A 27,870-nucleotide genomic window follows, 5' to 3' on the forward strand; every position below is an offset into this window, starting at 1 on the left:
GGTCCTTCAGCTCAGCTCTTTCAGTTCAGGCAGTTTATTTGACAGAGAAGCCCGCTCCAAGCAGATTGGCCAGGCACTGCCAACACAAGCAGGCTGCAGGTCAACCTCAGCGCCGTGAGGTGGGAGACAATGCTCTCCAAAAATCACTACGCTGCCCGGCTTTATAATAGTGCAGCTGTACAAAAGGAGGAAAAAAAAAATCAAGTGCTTAAAAAAGGTCGTCCCGTCACCATCACTGGAGCCACAGCACTGTCCACAGAAAGAGGTGGCCAGGGTCTCTCCGCACATGTAGCGTCCATCATTCAGTTAGATCTGTTTAAAAATTACATACACCCCTCCCTCCCCACCCTGCAAAACAGGAGCTTCTCATTGATGGTTTAACTGAAAATTAATCATTATCAACACCCCTTCCCCCAGCCTGCTTGCCCTCCTTAGAAACATCCAGCCATGATCTTAGCGAATAAGAATCATCATTTTCTCATCAGCCCCAGTTGTAGAAATAGATTTTCTGCCAGGCAGGTAAGTAATCCATCAGTGGCCCTGAAACAAGAGAACAGAGGGATCGCACATGTAAAGGCAAGAATTTGAAGCTGTATGCATATGAGGTAGCTACCCCCTCCTCATTATGATACCCAACAATTCCAAATCTCCAATTATACAACTCAGAAAAACCCAGGGACAGAACGGGTATTTTTTGCCAAGAAGGGAGGCAACTCTGGGCTGTAGTGCCAGAGATTAGAGCGGGACCAAGAGGCGCGTGAAACATGGTCAGCACGGGTACGGTGTGGAACATCACTCCCTCAGTGCTGACGTGTCCAAGCTCTGGAGGGAAAGGGCTTCTGCAGTGCCCAAGGGGAAAACCTGCGTACAGTGAGTCAGGAGGACACAGCCATGGCACGGGGAAGAGGGAGACAACTCAGCAGTAATGGGCAGGTGCAGACACAGAAGGAACTGCTGTACAGCAAAAATGCTTACGCTAGCACAAGGATTAATGCAGGCTCCAAAGCCTCTCTGAAATCAGTAACTGGAGGAGCGGCTCCTGAGCTAGCCAGCTTTGTGACTTCCTCAGAGAAAGGACAGACCCATAATGCCAGGCTAATCTAATGCCTTATCACTGCGATGAGCCGCTTCACATCAGCAGGGAAGAGGGGGAAGTGAAATTTTGGCCAATGACAAAAGGATCCTCAGGTGAAGGACTAGAAGACACACCTGGTTCGGCCCTTTGGTTTGCAATCCCTTCCTGGCTGGGTCAATACCTCTAGGCAACTGTTTACCCCTCACATCTGTATTGCAGACCAGGGATCAAAGAAAAGAGTGCAGAAGCACTGGCTGCAAAACAGGGCTGTGGTGCACTGGTGCAGCCGCAGAAAGGCAGCCCAGGGGAACAGGCCTAGGTGGCAGAGACAAAGCTCTGCAGCCTGCAAGGGGAAATGATTAATCTTTTTCTGTTCCAGTTTATAACAACACCAGTATCAATACAAGCTGCACTGCTGCTAACCATCAGGGACTTCTCAGTTCCTTCCTCAAGTGGCAAACTCCTTTACGAACATTCTGCGTAGCTCCTGTGATTTTTCCCCACCCAACAGAACCAGGGATACAGCAATGGGGCCCACTTACGTGTGATAAAGCCAAGTCCAGGCACGTAATCAGCCAACAAGCGCAGGAGGAAGAGGATCCTGCCCCTAGGAAGGGAGAAAGTATGAGCAAGTCCAGTGGGACATCTGCCCCAGCTGCTGCGAGCACTAACAGCAACGGTAGCTGTTAGGCAAGGGCTTGTATTAACCTGGTCACAGGCACCCAGACCTCTTCAGATCTGCTCACCCAGTCCCCTGATGCTATTTCTGTTAAAAGGGAAATTCTCAGCAAAAGCCCAGCAGGGGCCCCTTACTCTGAGTATCGGTCATAGAAAGGAGATCTCAACAGGTAGTACAGCAGCAGGATGGTTCGTCGCCTCAGCTCCGCTCGCTCTCGCCTGTTCAGGTCTTTCAGATCACTCAGCAAGCTCAGACTGGAAGGAGAAGGGCAGAGAGCTAACTCAAGGCAACAGCCGCCAACAGAAAAAAGGAAATGGGTTTCTAAATGCCCTCTGTTCACAGCTCCATGCTGAGCAGTCTGCACCAGCTTTCTGATGGGCAGTACAGACCAGAGAGTACTGCAAGTGTTGTAGAAAATACCTAAATGTGCAAATCTCCCAGTTAAAAACCAGGCCTAGCCCCTGTGCATATGTCAGTAGGGCCTGTCCTGGACTGGGGAACAGGGGGAAGTATGATGCCCAGCCATGGCCAACCTCAGGTACCTGCAAAGACTTTCTTAGACTGACCTTGAGATGTCCAGGACTGCTGAGAGGAGCCAGGGTTTCCATGATCTCTGGCCCCACACTCCTAAACTCAATACTAGGAATGCACAGTCAAGGAATAGAAAGAACCAAAGACGCCTAACAAGAGGCACACAGACAAGTGACCCCCTGCGTACCAGCAAAGCTCTAAAGAGCCCAGGAGAATACACTGCAAGGCAGTGCTGGAGGGCCCCAGGGAAGGGGTTGGAGGACTTGCACCCACAGCTCAAGCAGGTGACACTGGCTGTCAAGATGTAAGAGAAGGAAGGAGTCCCAAGAGCCCTGCACAGGCAGGGCAGCAGCAGGAAAACAGGAGCGAGGTGTGGTACCACCCTACACCAGGGCTCGTTGGACGAGCCCGTAGCACCCTCTGCTGGCACCCAAGGCACAGAGCGTGCCCTCATGCAGCCAGGGCAGGATACAGTGAAGCAGAGGACGGGTAACGTAGATCGATTCTGCAATGGTTTCTTGGAGACCCAGAGGCGTGGGAGGCTGGTTCATCTCCTCTGCTCTTCGGCTCTGCGTCTCCTCCCTCTGCTGGGGGGACCCCCAGTGCCTGGACTCCAGGGACGGAGCTGAAACAAGAAGATCAGGTATGGCATGGGAGAGCTTAAAGAGGTGCACCAACAGCAAAGCTGTGTTTGCCCCTCTCCAGCTGCTGCAGCTCACCAGCACCCTCAGAGCCTGCCTCCACAGGGGACACAGCAGGGAGAGCTATTCCTAAGATCCATGCTCCTCAAATCATTACCACACCGTAGGGTTGTCTCCACCACACAGGTTGCTTTGGACAAGACAACTCTAAGTGCTGGTCTTGCACCATGTGCCTGAATTTCCATTGCTTTCATATCCCCCCACCCACAGGGCCCAGCAACTGGCAGGATATGCCCCCATACAAGTTGATCAGGTTTTGCTCTTTACTGCCCACACCCAGGTCACACATAAAGGGCACCGAGCAGAAACAGCTCTGACAAGGATAGAAAACAGGCTCAGCTACTTACTGTTCTGAAGAGACCGCACAACACGGCTAGAACGCCTGCCAACATAGGTCTGATCCTTCCCTGAGGAGTTGCCTTCCATGTCTGTGGGAGAAAACAGCCACAGGGTGAGGCTCCCAAGGAACACATCTGAACCCAGAGCTGGCAGCACCCTTCCCTACATTGCAGCAAGCAGACCAGACTGAAGGTTTGACCTACTGAAGGACTAACACCACACAGATCTCTCAGGGTGAAAAGTTAATCTGCCTGACATTGTCCAGGCCTAGCACCTCTGTCCTCACCATCAGGCCAGTGGACAGCTTGAACCACAATTCAGCCTGTGGGTCCAGGCTTAGACCCTTCTGCCCCCTCCTTCCAGACTACAGGGTAACACTGTCCCTAAACTAACCCACACTCTGGAGAGAGTGGAAAGGAAAGCACAACACAGCGCAGCTTTGCGTGCTGAACTCTGAACAGCTCCCTAGAAACTCCGAGCAGTACAAAACATGGCCCAGCAGATGCCAAGCCGGTGACAGCACTGAGGGCTCACCTTCGGGATGGAGAGGTGGCTGCTGCTCCCTGTTCAGCGGCACTATGGGAGGAGATGTCTGGATGCCAGCTTTGTACCACAGCAGGAGCAGGAGGCGAAGGATGGCTCTGTGGGCAGACATGCAGGAGACTTCAATACCAAGCTATGGAGCTGTGCTCCTGCTGCGCTCGAAAGGTGGCATTCCCCAGAAGAGGAGAACATTCAGGTCTGCTCAGGGAACTGTCCAGAGGGTAAGTGCTCCCTTCCAGCACAGCATCCAACACACTGCAGGGCTCCAAACTGCTCCAGCCTCAGGGACCAGCAGCTCAGTCCTGCTTGGCCTTTATCCCGGGGTAACGCCGAGCCCCCTCTTCTGAGCACACGCAGCCCCTTCCCCTCCGCCTGCAGCACTTACTTAGCCAGCTGGATGAGGACGATGATGGTCCATCGGCCCATCTCCCCCCACATCCTGGCTGTCCCCATCTCTGCAAAGACCTCCACACATTCTAGCACGCTCAGCCAGGTCCGCAGCTTCTGCTGGGGCAGTGACTGCAAAACACAGAAGAGGAGGAAGGGGGACAGGATGCAGGTTCTGCTTGGGAGTTAAAAGGGGCGGACACACAGCTCAGACTGGTGGGACTCTCAGAGCTAAGAAAGCGATGGCCTTGGAAGTCACGGCCTCAGAAACAAGAAGTGGTGCCTCTCCTACAGCCAGAGGCTAAAGGCAAGCCCTTTTCTCTACCTCCAAGCAGGGGCAGAACACATCACAATATTCAATGGAGCTGCTACATCAGAAACAAGGAGAATTTCGCAACTGTATGTCAGGCTGCTACCTGTTCCAACTAAAACAGCTTAAAAAGTATCCTGGATTGTGGCACAGTGCCCAAACTCCAAAGGTAAAATCCTCTCTTCCTCCTTGTTCTAGAGCTGGAGCACACGATGAACCTCCTCCCTGGTCCGAGTTGGGAACACAGCACACCTGGAGCGCAGGGAAGGGAACCCAGGGTCCACAGCCACTCCAGAGTGAACGCCTGCTAAATACAAACTGACAGCATGAGTCTAGATCCCAGGCACGAACCGTGTGACAGCCGGGAGGGACTTTTTTGGCCTGAGCTCCTATTCCTCACAAGGGAACGTGCTGATGCTGTTCACCTCAACATAGAGCATGTATTACCCAAAAAGTATCAATAAGGAAAATACAGCTGAAATCCACTTCACCCCACATTCGGCCTGTAACACCCAGAGAAGCCAGTCATCTGCACTTTTGGTCGTTACGTACCTGATGTCCCAGCCAGAATGCTGCCTGCGTGGGCTGATACTGAGCCACCTGCATCCAAACCCACTCGGCAGGCAAGCTTGCGACATCGAGGCCTGTCTGGGAAAAGAAAAGCCCTCCTCCTCCTTCCCCCAAAGGGTCAAATGAGTGCTGACAGCCAACCTGGGGCTCTTGCAAAAGAGACACGGCAGCCAGGTGCTTTTATCTTTGCTTTGCTCAATGCTACGCGCAAGGGAAGACTCCAAGGAACCGAATCAGAATAGCAATGGCTATTCGGAGACTGTGCTCCTCAAAAAGAGCAGTGGGGCTCCCGGGGCAAATCAGGGCCTGATTTCTGTGCTGTGGGAGTGCTCTCCTCCAGGCCAGCAGCTATAGCGCAGGGCTGCTGTTAGCACGCATTCAGCGGTTGCCTCTGGCCTCTGTGTACCTGGCAGCTAGGAGAGTCTGCGGCAGGGCCCCGTAAGTTTCTGTGGGCACCCCCTGAGAGCACAGCTCCTGCTAGGGAGAGAAACCCACGTCCCGATTCCTCCTCCCACGCTCTCCGGCCTTACCACTGGCAGGCTCCGCTGCAGCTCCTTCCGCAGGATCCAGTCGTTCAGCAGCACCAGGAGGTTGGAGGCAGAGTACACTGCAAGGCAGCGAGCGCGGCGCGGTTACGGGGCGCGAGGGGAAGGAGAGGGGCGAGAAGAGCCCCAGGCTCCGACCCGGTGACGGCGGCCAACGGGGGCACCGGGCCGCCCCTACCTACCGAGCTCCGACAGCTCGTGGGCGTCCGCGAAGCGACCTGCGGAGGGAGGAGAGCGGGTGGCACCGGGCTCGGCACCGGGCACGGCACCGGGCACGGCACCGGGCACGGCACCGGGCACGGCACCGGGCACGGCACCGGGGGGCAGGGGGCCCGTCCGCACCTGGCAGCAGGTAGGAGAGGCCGCGCACGGTGCCCTCCAGCTGGGCGGTGGCGGCCGGGTGCCGCCTCACGTAGTCCTGGTAGCGCTGGCACAGCTGCCGCAGCCGCCACGCCGGGCCGCGGGCCGGGGACAGATCCGGGGCCGGGGCCAGCGACGGGGCCCGTGCCGCCATGGCTCCGCGCCGCCTCCCGCCGCCGCCGCGCATGCACGGCCCGCCCAGCGCCGGCCGCCCCATGGCCGCCGGGGCGGGGGTTTAAAGGCACGGCGGCGGCGGCGGCCCCGGTCCCGGTGGCGGACCGGCAGGTGCGGGGCGGCTCCGGGAGGGCAGCGGGGGGGGGGGGGTCCCGGGGGGCTGGGGTTAGGGAGGGGGTGCTCGGTGCCTCCGGGGAGGGGAGCCTGCCCGCCCGGAGAGCTGGCGGTGGGGTCCGCGGGGGGTTGTTGTATCTGGTGGCAGCGCTGGTTGTGAAGGGGGTTGTCGGTGGTGTTAAGGAGGGAGTGCGGGGTGGCCGGGTAGGTGATGAGGCACCCTGCGTGGGTGCTGGTGGGTGCCTCTGCCGGCAGCTGGGGGTGAGCTGGGGGGTCCCCTTCGGGGGGCTCAGCTCTGGTCCCCGAGGGATCCGTCTCCCCACGGCGTGCAGCTGAGTGCCAGCTTTTTGCTCTGACAGGGGTTTTTATTTCTGGACGTGTAACGCCTGGCAGGCTGCACAGGAGCAGCCCCCAGCTCTTAGCATGCTGAGCTCCCCAGGCTGTGGGGTCCATACAGTGGGCATTAGATAGAAAAAGTAAGGGGGGGACTTGAGGTTGGGGGCCTGCCGGCCTCATTTGCCCCTTCTAACTCGTGTCCTTGCTCTGGGCTGGTGGGGCTGGAGGAAGGGAGGCGGTCAGGGCCCTGCGGTCAAAGCCACGGTGCACATTACAGGTGTGATGGACTCGCACAGCCCTGCTCGTGCCGTGTCTTTGCTGTGCTTAAGCACCAACCCCCGTTCTATAGGTGTGGGATGCACCTGGCTGCAGCCTGTTGCAAAAGAAGGGCCCACGCCTTTGCTCGGTCCTGCAGACCCTCCCTGAGCCGTGCTGCAGCTCTGCTGGGCTCAGCTGTGGCCGGTCACCCTGCGCTGAGCCCGCCTGGCCCACGGCACGCCTGTGGTCAGTGCCCCCGAGCCGCCCCACGGCAAGCCTCACGGTGCAAAGGTCAGCAGCTGCACGGCTCCGTGCTGGAGCGCGGCGCCTTTGAGGGAGCCGGGGCGGGCAAGAAGAGCGTTCTGCAGCCTCCCGAGTGCAAACAGAGCTCCGCCAAGCTGCCCCTCCTTCCTCCTGTCCGGTTACCTCCGCACAATGGGCGCAGTGTCTGCCTGCGGCTTCCACCGCGAGGATTACGGCTGCATGGGCAGGCACTTTATCCTTTCTGATCTCTCCCCCCTTCCCCTGAGGGTTTGTTTTCCGGCAGGCTGAGTTCGTGAAGGGCACGAGGTACTGCTGGCAAACGGTCTGGTGCTAAAGAAAACTTTTTAGTCAGAATTGCATGGGTTAGACCCAACTTCCCATTCGCATGTCGTGTTACTACCTGTGAGCCGCTCTGAAACTCACGGTGGCGGAGCTGCTAGCGTGCGTGTCGAAGTGGGGTGGGATAGCACCTGAAGCCCGTGATGGAGGCCTGCAGAACTGCCTGCTCACGGTAGGCATATGCACTGCTGATGACTCTAGGGGCATATCCAGTGCCGACTGCCGGAGCTGCTGCCCTTCAAGGAGAAGCACTGGCCCTGCCAGACAGCAATCTGAGAGCTGGCTGCTGAGGAGGCTGCTAGAGACACCTTGTCCACAGCCAGAGGTGAAGCCTGATGAACAAAGTCCTTGGGCTACGCTGAACAGCATCGCTAGATAGTGCGGCTCTTTCCCCTAATGAGGAGCTTTTTGGCAGACGCTTCCTCTTCCCTCCCTGTCCTGTGGCTTCCTCCCATCCGCTGGCTGTCCTGTCTGCCTTCCTGCTAGTCTCCCTCCTGCAGTGAGCGAGTTTGGAGGGCAGTTTGAGTAGCATCACGGTGCCTTTTTATGGTCAATAAGCTGCAAGGGAGCACTGTAGGAGGGGCAGCTTCTCAAAGCTGCTGGGAGCCCATGAGATTGGGCAAGACTTCAACTGCCTTGGCTTACGGTGCCCGTTGCAGGGGTAGGAGGTGAAAGGCTGGGTGAAGGGGCTGGTTTCTCTCCTGCCTGTGCCTGAAAAGATCTCTGAGCCGCTCCTTTCCTAGCACTTACTGGTCAGGGTGACAAAGGCTGGTGCTTACTGGAAGCCCCACAGCTGTAAGCGAGGCCAAATGGTTTCATCTGATGAGGGATGCAGGCTCAGCAGTAATGGCAGGAAAAGAAGCACACCAGAAAAGCGCGCGCTCTGCCAGCCCATCAGCAGGTGCCGTGCTGAAGTCCAGCTTGCCTGGCTGCCAGCATCTCGCTCTTGGCTCAGGTCTGCAAAGACTGCACCGTGTGTGGGCAGGCTGACCCCAGGCAGAGCACTGCCGTGGGTCTGAGGCAGCTCGTCCTACGGAAACCTTGCTCAAACCATGCCTAATGCAGGCTTCGCAGCGTGCTGGGCTAGGGGCAGAGCTCGGCAGCGTGAGGCCTGGGGCATGGATCTTTCCCTCTGAGGCTTGCAGGACGAGGTGGCCTTTCTGGCCCTGCCTCCACCTGGGTGTCCCTTCCTGCCCTGCTCAGCCCCATGCTGTGGTGTGTCCGCCTGTTTTCTTTGCTTCTGGGTGAGCTCAGCCAAGCCTTCGGGATAGCTGGGGTTAAATTGTGACTAGCTCCAAATAACCTGTGGGCAGATGCGTGTGCAGAGAGTATTTTAGTCCCTGACACATGAGCCCTGCCTAGAATGGAAGGCCCGATGCACTCATGGTGTCTCACTGGAGGCCAGCACCTTTCAGGAGAGCCTCAATTCTCTGCCAAAATGAGGAGATGAGGGCAGGGAACCACACCAGGCTCCAAGCGTGGCGTTGCTGGGGGTGGCTGCTCGCATCCCTGACCTTTTACAGCCCCCTTGGGGTCCAGAAAGGCAGCAGCTAGGAGGGGATGTTGGCCGTTGTAGTCCTCGAGTTCCTGAAGTGCTGCTGACAGGTCTATTGCTCGAAGCAGTAGTCTGTGGGGAAGGGAAACCCAGGTCAAACAAGTTAAAGTATGTGTGTGGGGAGAGGGGGTTGAATGGGCCTTTTGACTTGGGGGCATTTTCTTGCTCTTCTGTCATGGTGCCACTGCCCTCCCCAGCTTAGCCGAGGCTGCAAGAGAGACTCTGTGGCTTCCCAGGAGGAGCAGCATGTCTGGCAATGCGTGCAGAGCCCTGCTGTGAGATCCTGACCGCCTCCTGCCTTTTCCAGCAAGCTGTTTAGGGCCCTGGCCTGCTGCTCGGATAACTCCCCTCTCTGATTCATTTAGCAACGTGCAGCCTCTCCCGTAACATCCCAAATCTGCCTGTGCTACAGGCTGAGAGCGGGAGGCGATATCTTTTAATAACCATGTGATGCAGCTGGAAAAAACTTCTGGACACGCAGTTCTCTGGCAGCCCGGGTTAATGGACACGCTTCAAGGGAGAGATTCGGCCGGCTCCCCGGGCGCCGAGGGAGGCGGTGCTGCAGCGTTAGGGTGAGCAGGGCAGCTGCTGGTGGCCTGCAGCAGATGCGGGCTGTGCCCTGGAGGTCAGGCTCTTGCCACGTCCCTGCAGGGAGTTCGCTTTCTGCTGGCAGGGCTGGGGAGGATCCCGTTGGGCAGTGCTGCCTTGTGTGGCAGACACGTGCCCGGCTCTCCCCGCTCGGTGCCACCCCTGCTGAAGGTGCCTTTGGTATCCAGCTCTCAGCTGCTGAAACTCCGCAGCCGTGCTCCCGGCAGCTTCTGCTTCCTAGTCCAGGTGGGTGCCAGAGGCTTGACTCTTACCTGCTGAACTGACCCCTGTAAATGCAGGGCTCTGGGAACACCTGAGGGAGGGTTGTGACTGCAAGGGGACCTGGGCCCTGCTGTTTCTGCATCCTGGCTCATATCCCATTCCCCCTATCCCAGAAGTATCTGTGTTCCAGGTGCTCCCCTTCCAGATGCTTTTGGTCTGAGGTGGGAGCTGACCGATCAGAGCGGGGATGATGGAGAAGATGTCTCGTTACTGACGTGTGCAGCAGGGCTCCCTCCTGTGTCCTCTGTCACTGGCTGCCACCTCGTAGGCAGATACTGTGGGAGACTTGCAGAGCAGAAGTAGCATCAGGCTTTGCTGCTGCAGGAGGGCTTTGCTGGGCAGTGGTGCTGTATTTCTTCACTGGAGTTGCTGGGTTTTACTGCTCGGGGGAAGCTGTTGTGCTGTTGTTATTACCAGCCCTTGTTGGGGCTGATGTTGCCTACCTGGTTTCGTGTTGTGCTGTGCCAGGCCGACCCGGGGTTTGTTATGGATAGAGAAGAGCAGTGTGTGCTGTGGTGGGGTGCGGGCTCACTGCATGCTCACTGCTCTGTTCAGGGTTGTAAAGCAGGTGGAACAGGCCAGAAAGATGTTTTGGCACGTTTTACACATGGTTTGAAGATGCTTATCCATCCAAGCAGGCGGGTATGGGGCGCGTGTGCCCAGCCCCATGGGAGCCGGAGGGAAGAGGCGCGCTGGGTGAGATCCCAGCACGGGAGGAGCGGTGCGTGCAGGCTTCTTGGCTCCCGGCAATGCAAGTGGCTTGGTGGGCTTTGCCTGCTCTCTCTCTCTGTCCTCCTCTCTGCCTTTATCTTGTCTCTCTCCTGGCTGTGCGTCTATCTGGACAGACTCTTGACCCACCCCTGGGACTGCCCAGGGTATGTTGCAGGGGCTCGGGTTACTGGACGTGATAGTTAATCCCCTCACTGCCTTACAAGCTCAACACTTGCTGCTGCTGTCATCTGGGAGGGGGCCAGGGAACTTGTCTTCCTCACCCAGCTCCTTCTCAAGAGTTGGTGTGAGCACTTGCGTGTGTTGCAGTGGAGCATCCCCAGAAGTGCTGGCAAAGCCACGGTCACCATGCTGAGTGTTTGGGGACATGCTGCAGGATGGGGCACTGGTCTGCGGCACTCAGATATTCTCCCGTGGGCTGGTTGGGTAGCCTCGGGTGACGCTGAGCTCTGCTTTGTAGCAAGCTGGAGGAAAGGGACAGGGTCAAGGTGCTGGGTGGTGCTGCTGCTGATTTATAACGCTCTTGGCTGTGCTGGGGCCTGGCCCCCAGCTCTCTTATCCAGTAGCTCTTCCTGTGACTTTGTCTTTCAGGTTTCAGGTGATAGCAAGCTGCAAAACCCTCAAGTACAGCTGGGATGTGCTCTCTGCCCCTCAAGTTGAGGATCCCCAGTTAGAGCGTGGTCCTCAGCCACCGCCGGGCCCTGCCAGCTTCTCCAGCCGTTCCCAGGTACCCCTGCAACATTGGCAGCTTCCAAAGGTTGGTTATCTGTCTCTCTGAGTAGACAAGTTACGTGTGCTCTCTTCCCTTCTGTCTTAGTGCTTCTGTATCCCAACTGGTAAACCGGGGATAATCGCATGGCACTGCGGGCTTCCTCCTTACTGCATGTGTGGTGTTTGGGACCAGTGGGGAGGCTCTGGAGACAACACTGATGCTCGTAAGCCCTTGTGGGCCAGCTCTTGGGGGGAAATACCAGATTCCTGTGTGAATCCTTTGAATAAAGCGTGGTCCCATCTCCGTGGCTGTTTCAGTTGAACTTCCCTTGAATGTGTGCATCTGGATCCTTCTCACCCAACCCTAGTGGTGGTCTATTGCTTGTTTCTAGTCTAGTGGGCAGCCAGTGACGGACTGGGGCTGAGGAGCAAGGTCTCTGGGCCAAGGGAAATGGGAAGACCCTCTTCTGAAGGCTGAGAGCTTGTGCTAGTGTTGTTCTGCTCCAGCAGCTTCTTTTCCCTCTGTCCCTTACACCAAGGGTTTCTGTGGGGCCCCTGTTCTCAGTGGCTGCCTCTCCTCCACCCCTCATTAGTGCAGGGCTTGGCATGCCAGCGGGAGGGGGCCTCAGCATGTCTGCGCCTTGATCGGATTTGTCAAGGCTCCTTCCCTTTTCTTCCTGTTCATTGAGGGCTGAAACAAAGCAAACAGAAGAGAGGAATTCCAAAGAACAGGAGCGAGGGAAGAGAGGGACGCGGGAGTGACGGGCTGCCCCGGCACCCCCCTTGGTGTGGCGGGGCAGAGCTGGAGGCAGAGCGTTTCGGGAGACGAAACCTTCCCCGTTCCCAGCCATGCCACCAGCTCGTGGTAGTGTGGGGCAGCCCCGAGTGCCTCTGACCCCGCAGCCTGGCTAGTTTTTCCTGCTGAGGCTGTCCCTGCTGCGTGCCGCAGCGCCAGCAGCGAGGAGCGGGGCTCGGGCCTGCCGCCGCCTCTCGGCGTAGGCACATGGGCCTCAGCAGAGCTCGAAGGAAACATTATGTGAACTGCTTTGTTTGTCGTGCGCTGTGATAAAAGGTTTCCCTCTTTACCTGTGCCAGGAAGGTTTCTCCTGCCAGGGAGCCCCTAATGAGCCCAGCACAGAGCTGAACGCGCCGTGTGGGTGCCAGGGCAGCGAGGCACCAGCCCCTCCCAGCCTGGAGCCAGATAAGCGCTGAAACAAGGCACTTCTGTGAGGCCGGGTCTGGGAAGAGGAGACACAAATGTGGCTTGGAGCTCATGTGGCTTCCCAGGAGGGAAACGAACTTGTGAGGCTGCCTCAGGTAAAGCTTCATCCTGTCTCACAGCCCCTTGCTCCCTCCTCTGCTACCCCCAGGACATGGTGCAGGTTCCTCTGCAGCCTGCCCTCAGCCCCGCTACGGGGCTCAGGGGAGGCGGCAGGATGTGAAGCAGTCCTGCCTGCACTTGAGGTGAAATACGTCCCTACCAGTGACCCCCCTGCCTCGCATTTAAGCCACAAGGAATCTTAAGCCACAGCCTCTGTTCCCTTTCCTTCTTCCTCCTTGTTCTACCCCTTCTGGCAACCTCTGCACTCTGTGGTTTAATTAGAGAGCAAAGTGCTTAGACTCCAAAATGTACGGATTAGGGGGTTACTAATCCTTTTCCTCAACGGGTGCTCGCATCCTGTCCGGTCAGTTATCAACCTTCTTTCCCTGAAGTAGAAACTTGGCCACACTTGAGACCTCTGCCTCTCCTCTGGCTTGTGGCACAAGATTAAGAAGGGAGACGGAGCAGGCGGAGGGAAGTGAGTTGTGGGCTTCTGCACTTCTCAAGGTGGACTTGTAGTCAGCACTGGCTGTCGTCATTTCTTGTGCCCTGGCTACCTTGGCTGTTCCAGGAGCAGTAAAGTGAGGGGTTGTGATTTTCCTGCTTGCTGTTTGGCCTCCAAAGCAGTTCCGCCAGGCTGTTTCACGGTTGGCAGCAGAAAGCTTTCCTTAACATTTTTTTCGGAGTGCTGTCTTCCTATTCTGACAGGAAAAAAAACAACACTTTCTGGCAGAGGACTCAACTGCTTCCCGGCACACGTGTGTTTATATGCTGGATGATTTGATATAGGTCTTGTGCTTTCCCTGTGTATGTACACCTCTCCCCATGTTCCCAGTTGTCAGTCCTGTCCTCTTATTCCCTGCACACACCCGAGTGAGCCGTGCTGCAGCACTGTGATCCCTGTGCTGCTGAAAGCTCAGGGCTCCCTGCTGGGAGCAGGAGGCTGGTGTCTGGCAGGGCTGCATGAGGTTAGTGGTTTCCTCGTCTGTGGAAGAGGATGAGGACATCTTTATTGGACGGATGCTGTCAGTGTGAAGGGGAAGGCTGAGCACTTTCTGCTCCACATGGAGGCACTGGCAGGGAGGACAGGGGTACAGCCTGGGAGGATGAGACTTCCTGAGGGTAGGAGGGGAATTCAACCCTGATGGTCACCGGGTGGGCTGTGCTCTCATCTGTCCCACTCCTGGTGTGGGCTGGGTGTTGCAGAGGTTCCAGCGGTTTGCAGAAGATGTGAGCTTTTATCCTGTTGCTTGGTTGAGTCAAGGCATGTTGTTTCCTCCCTGCCTTTGTCCTCTGCTGTTGAGGTTCAGGATTTGGCTCGGCAGTGTGAGGAACACCAGGGATGGAAAGATAGCGAGCAGCAGGATGAGGTGAGGAAGAGTGCTGGGAAGGCTCAACATGGAGTTTGGCTATTGGGAGCATTTTTTTCTCCCCTTGGCTCTGAGAACCACCTTCCTATCCTATTGTTCCTATCCATTGCTTCCTCAGTTTCCAGTTTGCAAAATGCCCCGTGTGCTTTTTTGCAGGTAAGTTAGCAGTCTCTTAGCCTGACCAACAGCTCTACCTCCAGTGTCAGAGCCCATTTGCAATGCGTAAGCATCTCTGTGGCTCAGGTATCACTTCAGGGCTATAAAGTGCCCAGGGCACTCTGACTGGATGGTACTGTTGCTGCTTGGATTTTTTAACAGCCTCCCTCAGGGCAGGGCAGAGTCTGCCCTGAGCCATCCTGATTTGCTATTTATAGTGCAGTTGTTCCATTCTTCTGTGGACGAGCTCTGCTTTCAGCCCTGTTTGGACGCTGAGGGCATCAATGCCAGGAATAGCTCTGGGCAAGGAAGATGCGAGTGGCTGCTTGAACACAACTCCCAGTTTGGGCCAGTCTCTAGTGGAAGAGGCCAGGCTGCGGCTGTGCTTCTCTGTCCCTCCTCCAGGCAAGTGCTTGCTGGCCCCTGGAGGGCTCAAACCGAGCTCTGAACAGAGCCTGTGGTGCAGGAAACATCAGCACCGACCTCAGTGCTGCTGCTTAGGCAGAGCTGCTCCATCCCTTTGGCTTGTGATGCTCGCAGCTTGTCTGGAGAGCAGAACCGAGCAGATAATTAATTGCTTGATTTAGTGCCCAAAATGAAAAGCTGGAGGAAAAAAAAAAAACACAACCCGGTTTGAGGTACCTTTTTATCTTTTCTTTTAAATGTAACACAGCTCAATTTCAGGCAAAACAATGCAAAATGAGACTTTTTGCTCGGAAAACAAAGCGTTTTGTTCTTGTCCAAAACTTGTCGTGAAGCTGCAAATAGCTCTGAGCTGTCTGGAAACTGCAGTTTTCAATCAATGACTACTCAGCCGAAAACACTTACCCAGCTCTGCGGGTGACGAGGCACTGTAGGCACCTGGGGTCCTGTCTCAGAGCCCTGCCCCTGGCATCTTCTCGGAGCTGGCGGGGAGGATGGTATCGTGCCTGTCGTGGGCTTTTCCAAGCAGAGTGCTGGCCCTGGGTGGCTGGGGTCACTTTGTCTCCTTTTTGCTGTAATTAACCTGGTGTTTCGCATGAGATGGCGCAGACTCCACAAGCATCTCTGGGGCAAAGTCTGGTCAGATGTGGTTCGTGCTTTCCCTTGTCCCACCGGGGAACAGCTCCTGGTGCAGGTTGTTCAAGAGTGTTTTGAGGAGGAGGGAGATTTTGTGGAGGGAATCTCCTGCCAGCCTCTACCTTGATGAACAGGGAGAAGGCTGCACACACTTGGGCACTGCTAGCTGGAAACTTGAGGCATCGCCGTTTCGCACAGTGACATTCCCGTCCCTTTGGTGTATGGGACACGATGCCTGGTGTGTGCTCCAGCTGTGCTGATGCCAGAGCTGGGTCTGGAAGGGGGCTTGCTGCAGACAGACTTGGATAGAAGCAGGAGCTGCTGACTGCTGACCCTGCTGTTACCTCTCAGCTCTGACCACAGGAACTGCGTCTGCCGCAAGCCCGCAGCAGCAGCAGTGTCAGGAAATGGCCGGGGTGAGCAGGTTGCAGTGCTCGGAGCACGTCCCGAGACCAGGACACGGTGAACCTCGTGGATTCAGAGCTGGCCATTAGCTGCAGCACAGTCGTCAGCAAAAATGCAGATACTAGAAACCTAATCCCAACAGAGGGAAGGAAGTTGGAGACCAGCCCAAATGCTGCTCCTCTTCTGTTTCAAGAGGCAGGCAGGGTCCTTCTGTCCCTTGTAGTGCTCCTGCACGGAATCCAGGCTTGGTCCCTCCTGTGCCTAGCATGTGGAGATGTGATACAGGCCACTCTGTCCTGCTGATTCCCCTGCGAGGGGGAATTTGTCCTGTGAGGGACAAATGCAGCACGTGCAGAGGAGTGCAGCCCAGCACCCTGCTGCCCCGGCGTCCCCACAAGCGTGGTTGAAGGCTACTGCGCTTAGCTAGAGCGGGCTGCATCTAGCAGGGCCTCGTGATCGGCGTCTCTGCCAAGAGGAGTTGCTCCCTGATGCGTTCCTGGGCTTTCAGATGCTGAGAGGTAAGCAGTGAGGCATGTGCCCGTGTCAGACCCAGTCTGGACTTGCTGTTTTCCTCGTGCTCTGGGAGAGGAAGGGAAACAGTCTGGTGATGAAGGTCCCTGCTCTGACCAAGCTGGGAGCTTCAACTAACGCCCTTCAGTGACTGTCAGCTCCTGCTCCCTGCGTGGTATGCTTTTCTCAGGAGAGCGTAGCTTTTTCTGTGTGACCTTTGTGGAATAAAAGGTGAACTTGTGCAGCTGCAGAATTGTGCAATGGTAATCTCGCGGGCCTGGGAAGAACTTGACGCACAGGAGTGAGCCACAACTGAGACACGGCTGACTGCTGACCCAGGGAAACGTTTGTCTTAGTTGCAATTTTCTCTGCAGCTCAGTGGTGGTGGAGGGATGACGACACTTTCTTGTTTTACAGCCTATGCTCTGGTGTCTCACTCCATGGCTTGATCCCATTTCTAGAATATGGTGGCTGCTTTGCCACAGGTTCTCTTTTCCAGTGAGAACGGAGGTGAAATTCTCACTTAAGTTTTGCTTATCATAAGACTGGGGGAAGGAGGGGTGGAGGGGTAATCCGGAGCATGGGTTTTTAATCCTGCTCTCCTAGCCAAATTCCTTTCCGCCTCTGTAAATTCCTGCAGCTGCTCTGCTCTGAACTGCTTGTGTGGTATCCACCGGCTGGTGCAGTCCTCTTCGGGCAGAGTCATTTTGGTGACAGGGAAGGGAGATGACCCCTAGCTGTATGTCACTGCGTCAGATGCGTGCTGCTGCACGTGGTTTACAGGTGACCTGCTGAACGGGGGACCGGTCTGTCCCCTCCAATCTAGTCAGAAAAGCAAAAGGTTGTCCCCTGTTGCCTCCCTTTGAAGCGTAGTGCGTCTTCTCTGCTCCTTGCAGGGGCCAGCCTGGCCACCTCTTCACCTGTAGTGCCTGGGGGGGAGCGGGATGGCAGAGCAAGCCTTGGGCTGCCCTGTGACCTGTGCCAGCTCTCCCTAAACATTAACTGCTCACCGGGCAGCCGCCCAGCCAGGCAGAGCGAAGGCCGGCGGGGCTGAGCCAAGATGAGGGGCTCCTGTGGGAGCACGGGGGGATAGCTGGCAGGTTGCCTGCTGCCAGGGCCTTGAAGGTCGATGTGAGCACACCCAGCAGTCCTTCTTGGTGGCGGTGACTGGGGTCTCTCTGCCTTTTGTCCCGTGATGCCCTGGCTCTGGGCTGTCCCCAGGCCTGTCTCTGCCTCCTGCGGTGGGAGGCCCGGCCCAGTGTTTGTGCAGCTGCTCACCCCGCTGGCCTGACGCTCCCCGGTACCCGGCTATTGCCCTAGCGTCACTGCAGACGGGGGACTCCAGGTGGGAGGAGAGGGCCGTGTGTCTGCTGGCAGCCTCTTCCAGCCTCGGGGACACGGAGCCTCTCGTCCCGTGTGCCACAGTCCCCATCCCTGCTGAAGCAGGAGCTGCCCTGCTCCTGGGGAGAGCACGGTTAGGAGAAGCATGGGGGAGGGAGGGAGGGAGGACGACCTGCTGCGGACAGCACTTCTGCCCCGCATCCTTGCGCAGGGGTTGGAAATAGAGAGCGGCGGTATTGGGAAACCTCTCATCTTACCGCTGGCAATGCTCGTCTGGCGCGAGCAAGGAGACTGAGGAGGGAGGGCAGGGGGCTGAGCGCGTGGGCTGCAGGGAGGGGTAGGGCTGGACGGGGAAAGCGAGAGTGCCGTGGGGAGGCCAGCACAGGTCCCATGCTGCGAGCAATGCCCCCCTGCACGGTGCCACAGCCACCGGTCTATGGGAGCCGCATCCAGCCTTGCTCTGCCCTTGCTGCGCGTTCAATGTTGCCTGGGGGAGGAGAGGCTGTGCAATTGCCTTCCTGCTTGCCACCTCCTCCCCACAGCCCTACACACACGTGCTACGTGGTGGAAAGCACACGGGGCAGGGACAGGACGCGTCCCCCCGACATAGGGGGAGCAAAGGGAGAGCTCCTGCTTTTGGCCCCCCTGGCCCAGGAGCGGGGCAGCCCGGGGGTTTCCTCCCGCTGTGGGGCTGGGCAGGGCAGAAAGGCGCTATTAGGGTGCGACTGCCTGTTCCGACAGGGGCTCTGCAAGGACAAGCAAGAGCCGCCCGAGCGGGAGGTAAACGCATCTCCTGGGGCAGTGATTTCTGCGCTGCCTGGGTGGAGACCCTGCCTGCCCCAGCCCTGCAGCTCGGGGGCTGCGTTTGCCGGTGCTGCTCCGTCTTTGCGAGGCAGGCCCGTGCTTGCTGCCGCAGCTCGCCCTTTGCTGACGGGGTGGGGGGCAATTTGCGTTTCATCTCCATCGCTATGCAGGCTGCTGTATCCTGATCCCTCTGTGCTGGCGGTGGTGGCTGCTTCCCACTGCGCCCTGCCTGCTCCGGGCATCCTCGTGGGCTCCTGGCAGGGCAGGCGGAGGGCAGGGGCTCCTCCCTTTGCTCTGTCCCCTGGCTTTCCCCAGCCCGGGGGCCAGGCGCGGGGGAGCTGCAGGTAGAGGCAATCTCTGCATAGTTAGCATTCCCAGCCCCGGCCTCCCGCTCCTCCTGCTGCCATCCCTTCAGTGGGACGCTGCGCTCCTTGGGGAGCGCCGCTTTCCCAGCCTGGAGGGGCTGGAGCAAACCTGCCCTGCTCCTGGCTGCGGGTGGGCAGCTCTTCCTTCCTTTGCACACCTACAGCAGCGTTTGCAGCCTGTCCTCATGGTTCAGGCCGCAGGCAGTGTCTCCCCTCTCTCAGTAGCTAGGAGAGGTGCAGGGCAGCCCACACCCCATCCTCACCACGCTTACATCTCCTTCCCGGGCTGGCCACACGCCCCGTCTCTGCCAGCCAAGGGGAGACCAGGTAGGCCCTGCTGTCCTCCACCCCCCCCCCGTTATCCTACGTGTGGACAAAGCCTCCTCCACCTGTCCTGGGAGAGCAGGAGGCAGGTGCTGGACAGGGGATATTAATCCTAACGCTGCCCTTATCGCAGCAAAGGAGGGGTACGTGAGGCCCTGGAGCTGGGAGTTGAGGGCAGATTCGTCCTGACTTACTTTGGGCAACTCCATGCCCCTGACGCTGGGGGCTCTTGAGTAGCAAGCGAATTTAATCTCGTTTTGTTTGTTCTTTCTTCCTCCGAAAGGGGGGCCGGCGCAGGGCGTGCGGGGGGGAGCTCGGGTTTGAGAGCGGGGAGGAGGGGGGGGAAGTGTCAGATCTGAAAGGGAGGAGTAAAGGGAGGATTGGGAAAGGCAGACCCAGGAGGGAGCCGCAGCAGCGGGCTGCAAGCTGGCTCAGGAGGCGCTGGGAGGAGGAGAAGGGGAAGGCAGGTAAGGAAATCACTGCCTGGGGGGCAAGCGAGAGGCCAGGTGAGGAGGGCTGGCGGTGCTACGGAGGGGATGGAGCCCTTGGGTGCCTGCCCAGGGTCTCTGCCAGTGGGCGTGCTGCTGCCCCTGGTCCCCTTCTGTCCCCCAAAGCTGCCGTCCCGGCAGCATGCTCACATGCAGGGGGTGCCGCTCCCCACGGGGACGGCCCATGATGCTGCAGATAAGTGGGGCAGGGAGGCCAAAGGGGCTAGCAGGAGCAGCTGGGGTGTTGCTGTGTGCCCCCAGCTCGTCCCTCCTTTGTTGGCACTCAAGTCCCATTCCCAGCTGTTGGCTTCTCAGCCCTCGTCCCCTTGCCCAGGGGCTGCCTGGGCTGGCCCGGGTGGCGGTGCCCTCTCAGCCCTGCCTTGGCCCCAGGCCCCAGCGGCCCCTCAGACATCTGCACATCAATGGGCTCTGGCCGGGGGTACGCCAGGGGGAGCCGACCCTAATCCGTGTCCCATTCATCGGGAGGCAGCGCGGGCTTTTGTGGCGCCGCCAGATGCGGGGCCGAGGGCAGGGGCTGGGGCTCCTGCTGGGGCAGGCAGGGGTGCGGAGCGAGGCTGGCCCACCGGGAGAGTGGGGTGGTTTCCTGCTTCGTGGGGCCCTCGTCTGCGCTGTGCTCCTGGCTCTTGGGGTCGGGCAGGGCTTTCTGAGGCCGTCTTTCTGCCCCCGTGTTTGGCTTGGTTCTCCTCAGGAGGTGGCGGACAGAATGGGTCTCCACCGCTTGCTTCCCACAGAAAAAGGACAATTTTGGCATGGAGGACGGGGAGCCCTGTGTGGCCAGGGCGCAGGTGTCTCCAGCTGTGTGCGTGGGGACAGTGGTGCTTCCCCCAGCCCAGTCAGCAGGCCGGGATGTGGGGACAAAGCGGGCAGCACGGTGCCATCCTGAGGCCAGCGGGGCACGGGGCAGGCAGGGCGCTGGGGGTCCCGTGGGCATCGCTGCCTGCTGTGTGGGTTGGGCAGCGGATCCCAGGGGGAATCCCTCCTCTTTTGCTGCTCCTGGCTGCATTTGAGCTTTCCCCTTCCCAAAAGTGGAGTTTTTTTGTGGGCTGGCTCACACCCGCACTGCTGCAGCCTGCTCCCCACACAGCCCCCAGTTTCCAGTCGCTCCTGCAGGGCCGGTGGCTGCCCTGGTGGTGTGGTGAGGGTGTTGTGCCCACGTCCCTGCTGCCCCCCCGGCTCCAGCGGCCCCTGGGCCACGTGTCCCTTTAAGCCAGCACTCTGGGAAATGAGTTTCACCGAGCTGCTCAGGATCTTTCCAAAAGCTTAGCCAGGGCAGGTAGCTGTGCTCGGCATGGTGAGCACAGGGGGAGGCGTTTGACCCACCAGGGACGTGGGGAAGGGACAAGGGACGCTGCCGGAGTTCCCCTACACCCGCTGGCAGGAGGGCTGGGAAGGGAGCCAGCGCCCCGAGCTTGGTCTCCTCGCTTATCTCCTCACGGGCCGTGCTCTTTGGGCAGCACGGCTCGCCCAGCCCGGCCACGTCCTTGAGGCCGGTGTCTCAAGAGCAGTCCCGGCCCCTTCAGCCTCCGGAGGTGGTGGGGGAGGGCTCTGCTCTCCCTCTCAAGGGCAGGCAGCGTTAACCAGCCCAGGCCGGCCACCCAGCGCAGCGGGGTGGGGGCAGCGGGGCAGGACGGTATCTCCTCCCCTGGGAGCTCTCATGCTCTCCCCTCAGCCCGTGGGATGGCAAGGAGTGAAATCACTCCCCCCTTGCTTGCAGCTCCCCCCTCTGAGGGCCATGAGGCCACAGCAGGGTGGTGGGGCAGGTCTGGGGGCGTCCAGGTTCCCCAGCGTGGGGAGGAGGGTGCCGGCTGTGGGAGGGTGTCACCAGAGGGCTGAGGGGCGTCCGTCCAGTCACAGCCCCTGGAGTGAGCCCAGGACAGGGGATGTCCCGCAGGGGGGACACTGAGGCACCCACATGAGGGCTGCGGGGCTGTCAGTGACTCCGCTCTCCGCTTCCCTGCCCCTCGCAGGCTCTAGGATGCTGGGGCCAGCTGGGCTGGGCCTGCCCACCTGATCCTCAGCGCCCCGCTCCCGCCGGCCCACCATGTTGCGCTCCTGGCGTGTGAAGCTGAAGCTGCTGCTCGCCACGGTGATCCTGGCCGTCCTCCTCTCCTGGCTCTACCTCTTCATGGGCAGCCTCGAATGTGAGTGGGCCCCCCGCCTTCTTGGCTCAAGGGAAGCACGGGGCGGGCAGGGGAGGCCCAGGCCTTGGGAGGGTTGCTCTATGACCGTGCAAGTTGCTGTGGGAGTACCTGGCCTCTAGGCTCCCAGGGACACACCTGGGGTCTGGGGGAGCAGAGCTGTGATGTTGTCTGGACACATGGTGTGTCCTAGGACCTCTCTGTTCAGGTTGGGACTTGGTCCCCCCATCCTCCCCAGTCCCTCCTTGGCGTAGCACCACCTCATCAACTTATTGCCATGTCCATCACACGTCCCCCTCGCCGTGTCCCCGCAGATGGCCGCTTTCTCCTGCTGTCGCCATGCCTGGGCGAGCAGCCGAGCCGTGACGTGGAGCGGGAGGCGCTGGCCTTGCAGGTGCGCCGGGTGGAGGAGGAGAACCAGCAGCTCCGCTGGCAGCTCGGACAGGCACAGGCAGACGGCAGCGACGGCAGCCCACCGTGGGGGGCCTCCGCCGAGGATGGGTCCCCCTCTGGGGGCAAGAGGAGCAACCACACGGCCTGTCCCAAGCAGCGGATGGTGCACAAGTGTGAGGTGGGTGGCCACACCAACACGGTGCCACGGCACACGGGGAATGTCCGACAGGAGGCCAGCACCCTGGCTGAGCTTGGGAGGATCTGAAAGCCCTGCAGAGGGGAGGGTCCAGTCTCAAAAGTGCAATGTTTGTCTCTGGGCAGCTCCTGCACGTTGCGATTGTGTGTGCCGGACACAACGCCAGCCGGGATGTGGTCACCCTGGTGAAATCCATCCTCTTCCACAGGTAACGGGGGTGTGCTGGGCCAGAGGCCTGCTGGTTTGGGGTTTGCAGATGAGCAGTTCTGGAGGAGAGTCCTCCCTCTGCCTCCTGTGTCACTGATGAGGCTTAAAGGGACAGAAGGGTGTTTGTTTCCCCCCAGGGGTGGCTTTTCTCCATGGGCCCTGGTTTCTGTCCCTTGGCAGGGGTGGGAGAGATGGGGACCATGTCTGCTTCCTCCTGCTGTGGTGCTGAGTGCTGCTGCATTGCCCTTGGCAGGAAAAACCCCCTCCACTTCCACTTCATCACGGACTCGGTGGCCCACCAGATCCTCCAGACACTCTTCCAGTCCTGGATGGTGCCCTCTGTCCACGTCAGCTTCTACAACGCCGACGACTTGAAGGCAGGCACTTGATCCCCTCTGCACTCTCCCCCCTTTCTTTCCCAGCCAGGCACTTGGAGGGTCCCAGGGGAACAGCGGGGTGGCTGGGAGGGGGGTAGTTAACTCTTTTTCTACTGGTCCCACAACCCTGCTGGTTGCTCAGTGGCTCTGTCCCTCTGCTGGCCTCCTCTGCATGGGAACGCAGCCATTCTGCCCAGGCAAGGAAGGGCATGGCCGTGCCCAGCCCTGAGGCTGTGTCACCTTGCAGCCAGAGGTGTCGTGGATCCCCAACAAGCACTACTCCGGCATCTATGGGTTGATGAAGCTGACGCTTACCAAGGCACTGCCCTCCAACCTCTCCAAGGTCATCGTCTTGGACACCGATATCACCTTCGCCACCGACATTGCTGAACTCTGGGCTGTCTTTGGGAAGTTCTCTGGTGAGGACAGGGTACCCTTGGGACCCGGTGGAGCTCTGGCCCACGGCCCATCAGGGTGGTGGTCCTCATCTGCCACAGCACCAGTGCAGTGGGTTTGCTTGGGCCCTCCAAACTTGCAGCAGGGTGGGCCACATGTGTCCCTCTTTTTCCTCAGACAAGCAGGTGATCGGGCTGGTGGAGAACCAAAGCGACTGGTATTTGGGCAACCTCTGGAAAAACCACAAACCATGGCCGGCCCTGGGACGTGGCTTCAACACGGGTGAGCATGGACTGCCGGGCTTGGCCCTGCACCCTGACGGAGCATCCAGCTGGGGCAGCATGTGGTGTGGGGAGGCTGGGGAAGGCTGAGGTGAGGCAGGAGAGTCTGTGTGGGCACGAGGTGCTGCTGCAGTGTGCTGGAGGTTGTGTGGGTGGATGCACAGAAGCAGCGTGCCCCAATACCTGGAGGCACGCAGACTGCTGTGCTCCCTCGGTGACCCAGTGCCCTCTGTCCTGGCACCCAGGGGTGATCCTGCTCTTGCTGGACCGCCTGCGTCGCCTGGGCTGGGAGCAGATGTGGCGGCTGACGGCAGAGCGGGAGCTCATGAGCATGCTCTCCACCTCGCTGGCCGATCAGGTAACGGTTCCTCCTCCGGGGTGGTTGGCTGTGCTGCGTTCCCATAGCACTGCTGGCATGTGGGGACTGTGCTGGCTCCTTCGTCCTCCTGTGAACTCACCTTTCTCTCTCCTAGGACATCTTTAATGCAGTGATCAAGCAGGACCCAGCCCTGGTGTACCGGCTCCCATGCTTCTGGAATGTGCAGCTGTCTGATCACACCCGCTCAGAGCAGTGCTACACCGAGGTCTCGGATCTCAAGGTGGGCAGGTTTTGCTGCCTTTGAGATGGGGGCAGAATCCCACATTCCCCTGCTAGGGGCACTGTGCTCTTCCTACTAGGAGATACGGTGCAGGGCCTGAAGGACAGAATATGGGAGCTGGAGCTCGGGGGGAGTCAGCGTGGTGTCTGGGGTCTTGGGGAACTTTGGGTGCTGCTGCCTTCTCCACGGGGTGACATGCCGCTGCCCCCAGGTAATCCACTGGAACTCGCCCAAGAAACTGCGGGTGAAGAACAAGCACGTGGAGTTCTTCCGCAACCTCTACCTGACCTTCCTGGAGTACGATGGGAACCTGCTGCGCAGGGAGCTCTTTGGCTGTGCCAGCCTCCCCAGCCCGCCCAGCAACCAGGTGAGGCTGTGGCGACTCTGCCTCTGACCCGGAGTGCGGGGCAGGCAGAGGCCCCGAGCAGCTGCCCCTGCACGCCCTGGGTCTCCTGCTCTACCTCACCTTTGCGGTGTTGCAGCTGCAGCAGGCCCTGGAGGAGTTGGACGAGGATGATCCCTGCTACGATTTCCGCCGGCAGCACCTCACGCAGCACCGCATCCACCTGTTCTTCCTGCAGTACGAGTTCCTGGCCCTCCCCAACCCCACCGATGTCACCCTTGTGGCCCAGCTCTCCATGGACAGGTACCTGCCAGTGGGGTTGGTGGGTGGTTGGGTTCGCCCCTGCGCTGCCTCTGGGGTGACTCCGCAACTCTAAAGCTACCTGAGATCTCTAACATGGGCTCCTCACCCTCACGCTGGAGCGCTGCAGCAAGGAGCAGCACCCTGTGTTGGGGAACAGTAAATTCCTTCCGCTTTCCCCCGAAGCAGGCTCGGCTGGCACGCGGCTTGCTGACAGGCACCCCGTTCTGGGTCTGGCCGAACTCCCACAGGAGCTCCTGCTCATGCAGCGCCCTCTGCTTCACAGGCTGCAGATGTTGGAGGCCATCTGCAAACACTGGGCAGGCCCCATCAGCCTGGCGCTGTACATGTCGGACGCGGAGGCCCAGCAGTTCCTGCGCTACGCCCAGGCCTCGGAGGTGCTGAGCGCCCGCCGCAACGTCGCCTACCACATCGTCTACAAGGAGGGGCAGTTCTACCCCATCAACCTCCTGCGCAACGTGGCCTTGGCCAACACGCAGACGCCATACGTCTTCCTGACTGACATTGACTTCCTGCCGATGTATGGCCTCTACGATTACCTCAGGTACGGGGCTCGGGCAGCAGTTCTTCACTTGCAGAAATGGTTGGGTTTGTGTTCAGCCGTGTGATCCTGCTCTTGCTCTTCTCAGACAAGGGTGGATGCGGAAGGAGCAGTGGCTGTGAGGGGTGCCTCGTTCCTCATGCTCCTGTACGGCAGCACTGCAGGGTGCCCAAACCCATTAATACCCTTCTGGAGCAGTGGAGGGGCTGAGGAAGGGGGCTGTGGCCACAGGTCATGGCCGGGCAGGCCTCACACCCTTTCTACCGCCATAGGAACTCCATCCAGCAGCTGGAGCTGCCCCACAGGAAGGCAGCTCTCATTGTGCCGGCGTTTGAGACCCTGCACTACCGCCTGACCTTCCCCAAATCCAAAGCAGAACTGCTCTCCATGCTGGACATGGGCTCCCTCTACACCTTCAGGTAAGGACTGGAGCTGCCCCACCATCCAAAGGGCTGTCACACCCGGCAGAAGCCAGTTTTGTACCCGTGTGCCTTGGGGCTGTGGCGCAGCCAGGTCAGAGGATCTCTCGTTTCAGGGAGCTGCCACTTTTCCTGGTGTCTCACTTCCATCTCTCCTCACAGGTACCACGTGTGGCCAAAAGGCCATGCCCCGACGGACTATGCCAAGTGGCGGACAGCCACTGTGCCGTACCGCGTGGCGTGGCAGCCAGACTTCGAGCCTTACGTTGTAGTGAGGCGAGACTGCCCCAAGTACGACCAGCGCTTCGTGGGCTTCGGCTGGAACAAGGTGTCCCACATCATGGAGCTGGATGCGCAGGTGGGTGAGGGGCCGAGGTGCTGGTGGGCAGCGAGGTGTCGGCACCAGTGCCGATGGTGACGCTTGCCGCTGTGCCCCCAGGAGTACGAGCTGCTGGTCCTGCCCAACGCCTTCATGATCCACATGCCCCACGCCCCCAGCTTCGACATCTCCAAGTTCCGCCTGAGCGCAGCGTACCGGGGCTGCCTGCAGACGCTGCGGGAAGAGTTCCACCAGGACCTGTCGCGGCGATACGGGGCGGCCGCGCTCAAATACCTCACCGCCGAGAGGAGCCTGTGACGCCCGGGGACAGCGGGTGCGGGGCGCTAGCAGCCAGCAGGAGAAGGGAGGGCGCAGGGCCTCCCTCCTGCCCCAGCCCATCTCATAGCCCTGCCCAGGGATCCGAGCCGGCAGCAACGGGATGCCCGTAGATAAGGGAGGATGCCATCTATGAGAACAGGCGGTGCCTGCGGGTCAAGCCGCTGCAGCGTGGCCAAGGGTTTGTCCAGAGCAGCAGCCTTCCTGTGTTATGGGGAGCCGCCACCATGCAGGGACTGCAGGGACTGGTCCCTCCATCCCTTGTTTTAGCGGATGTGGAGTGACAGCTTTCATGGGTCACCTCTGGCTGGGGCCTGGCTCAAGAGGCCTAGGAGCTGCGCCTTTCCCTGCTCTGCCTCTGCTCTGCAGTCCCAGTTCCCAACCCTCTGCACTCCCCCTGGAGCTTCGGTGAGTGGGAGAAGGGGATGGAGGCCATCCTTCTGCATCCTTTGCTGAGCAAGCTCAGAGGCAGCCACCCGATGCCTTGGGAGGTGGGGGCCAGAGATCAGCAGGAGCTTTAAGTGAAAACAGGCTGAGCTGCGGTACAAATCCTGCAGCCCCTGCAGCCGTCAGGATGGGTGGGATAGCATCACAGTGGGCCAGCACTCGTGTGGAGGAATTCCTGGCAGGGACCACCCCGCGCCTCCCCGCTCTCGGCAGCGCTGAGGCTGCCAGCGACAATCAGGGATGTGGCTGACACTGGAGGAGACCGTAGCTGAGCGCTGTGGCTGGATCCCCGCGCTGGGAGCAGCTTGGCTAGGCACTGCTCCGCGGCTATCACACACTGGAGCACAGAGGATGCATTGCTTTCCTCACGCTGTTTAAATTATTTAATACTTTTCTCCTAAGAATTAAATGATTAGGGTGTCGTGGGTGCTTTTTAATCCTTTCTTCCTTCTGGATGATTTTGCTGGTGGCACTGAAGGATCTCCAGGCCAGCTGCTGCTGCAGCCTCTGCTGTTCTCTTCTTAGCATCAGTCTGGTCTGCAGGAGCCAGATTGTGCAGGTGTGAAGACTCCGTCCGTGGTGGGAACGGCCAGGAGGAGCCATACAAATCGCATTGTCTGGAAAGGGCACAAGCGCCTCTTGCTTATTCTCTCTTTTTAATTTAATTTTTAAATTAAAGCTTTTTTATTCTTTTTCATATCCTTGTTAGAAGTGCATGGTTATTAATTTTTTTCTGCTGCGAGCCTGCAAGTGTGCCCTGGAGGGAAGGCAGCGGGAGCAGAGCACCGCAGCGGTAGCTGGAGCTTGGGCTGCGGTAAAGCACTGCTGGCCAGCGCTCTGCCTGCCGCGTTTGAAGCCGATTCCCTTTCTGGCTGGCACAGCAGGAGGGCTGGGGAGCAGGGATGACAACAGGCAGAAGAAATGCCAGTGTCACCAAGCATCGGATGAGCCAGCCTCTGCCAGCTTCGGCGTGGGCTGGCTATGGGCATCGCTGCGGGGCGGC

The 27,870-nt window shown here is 59.1% G+C and overlaps 2 protein-coding genes across 4 annotated transcripts; one reads left to right on the forward strand and one right to left on the reverse strand.

Annotated features, from left to right (window-relative positions):
- Positions 1 to 18: 18 nt before the first annotated feature.
- PEX16 (peroxisomal biogenesis factor 16) lies at positions 19 to 6,234 on the reverse strand. Its single transcript, XM_080592885.1, has 11 exons — positions 6,023 to 6,234; positions 5,863 to 5,898; positions 5,666 to 5,742; positions 4,254 to 4,387; positions 3,860 to 3,966; positions 3,334 to 3,414; positions 2,758 to 2,910; positions 2,321 to 2,393; positions 1,889 to 2,008; positions 1,618 to 1,682; positions 19 to 540 (listed from the first exon to the last, which is right to left on the reverse strand). Exons 1-11 carry the CDS (start codon positions 6,225 to 6,227, stop codon positions 482 to 484), a joined length of 1,110 nt encoding a protein of 369 aa, XP_080449011.1. The 5' UTR covers positions 6,228 to 6,234; the 3' UTR covers positions 19 to 481.
- Positions 6,228 to 27,566, forward strand: LARGE2 (LARGE xylosyl- and glucuronyltransferase 2). 3 transcript variants are annotated; one of them, XM_080592870.1, is made up of 17 exons: positions 6,228 to 6,325; positions 11,271 to 11,436; positions 12,486 to 12,707; positions 21,522 to 21,695; positions 22,007 to 22,263; positions 22,407 to 22,489; positions 22,742 to 22,865; positions 23,113 to 23,284; positions 23,439 to 23,543; positions 23,788 to 23,900; positions 24,016 to 24,141; positions 24,353 to 24,508; positions 24,624 to 24,787; positions 25,071 to 25,349; positions 25,619 to 25,765; positions 25,928 to 26,123; positions 26,205 to 27,566. In XM_080592870.1, exons 4-17 carry the CDS (start codon positions 21,596 to 21,598, stop codon positions 26,400 to 26,402), a joined length of 2,220 nt encoding a protein of 739 aa, XP_080448996.1. In that variant the 5' UTR covers positions 6,228 to 6,325; positions 11,271 to 11,436; positions 12,486 to 12,707; positions 21,522 to 21,595; the 3' UTR covers positions 26,403 to 27,566. The 3 variants fall into 3 exon arrangements, with proteins under 3 accessions (XP_080448996.1, XP_080448995.1, XP_080448997.1); XM_080592869.1 differs by lacking the exon at positions 12,486 to 12,707; XM_080592871.1 differs by lacking the exons at positions 11,271 to 11,436; positions 12,486 to 12,707 and having other exon boundaries at positions 6,231 to 6,325.
- Positions 27,567 to 27,870: the final 304 nt, after the last annotated feature.

This window comes from Anser brachyrhynchus (assembly GCF_964034855.1).
Source record: "Anser brachyrhynchus genome assembly, chromosome: 5".
Classification (NCBI taxonomy): domain Eukaryota; kingdom Metazoa; phylum Chordata; class Aves; order Anseriformes; family Anatidae; genus Anser; species Anser brachyrhynchus.

Coding starts and splice junctions, on each gene's coding strand:
- PEX16 (XM_080592885.1), bottom strand. CDS start 6,227: ATGCGCGGCGGCGGCGGGAGGCGGCGCGGAGCCATGGCGGCACGGGCC. Junction 3,967..4,253: donor GTCCTCATCCAGCTGGCTAA/GTAAGTGCTGCA, acceptor GTCTGCCCACAG/AGCCATCCTTCGCCTCCTGC. Junction 2,009..2,320: donor GCAGTCCTGGACATCTCAAG/GTCAGTCTAAGA, acceptor TTCTCCTTCCAG/TCTGAGCTTGCTGAGTGATC.
- LARGE2 (XM_080592870.1), top strand. CDS start 21,596: ATGTTGCGCTCCTGGCGTGTGAAGCTGAAGCTGCTGCTCGCCACGGTG. Junction 21,696..22,006: donor CTTCATGGGCAGCCTCGAAT/GTGAGTGGGCCC, acceptor GTGTCCCCGCAG/ATGGCCGCTTTCTCCTGCTG. Junction 24,788..25,070: donor GCCCAGCTCTCCATGGACAG/GTACCTGCCAGT, acceptor TCTGCTTCACAG/GCTGCAGATGTTGGAGGCCA.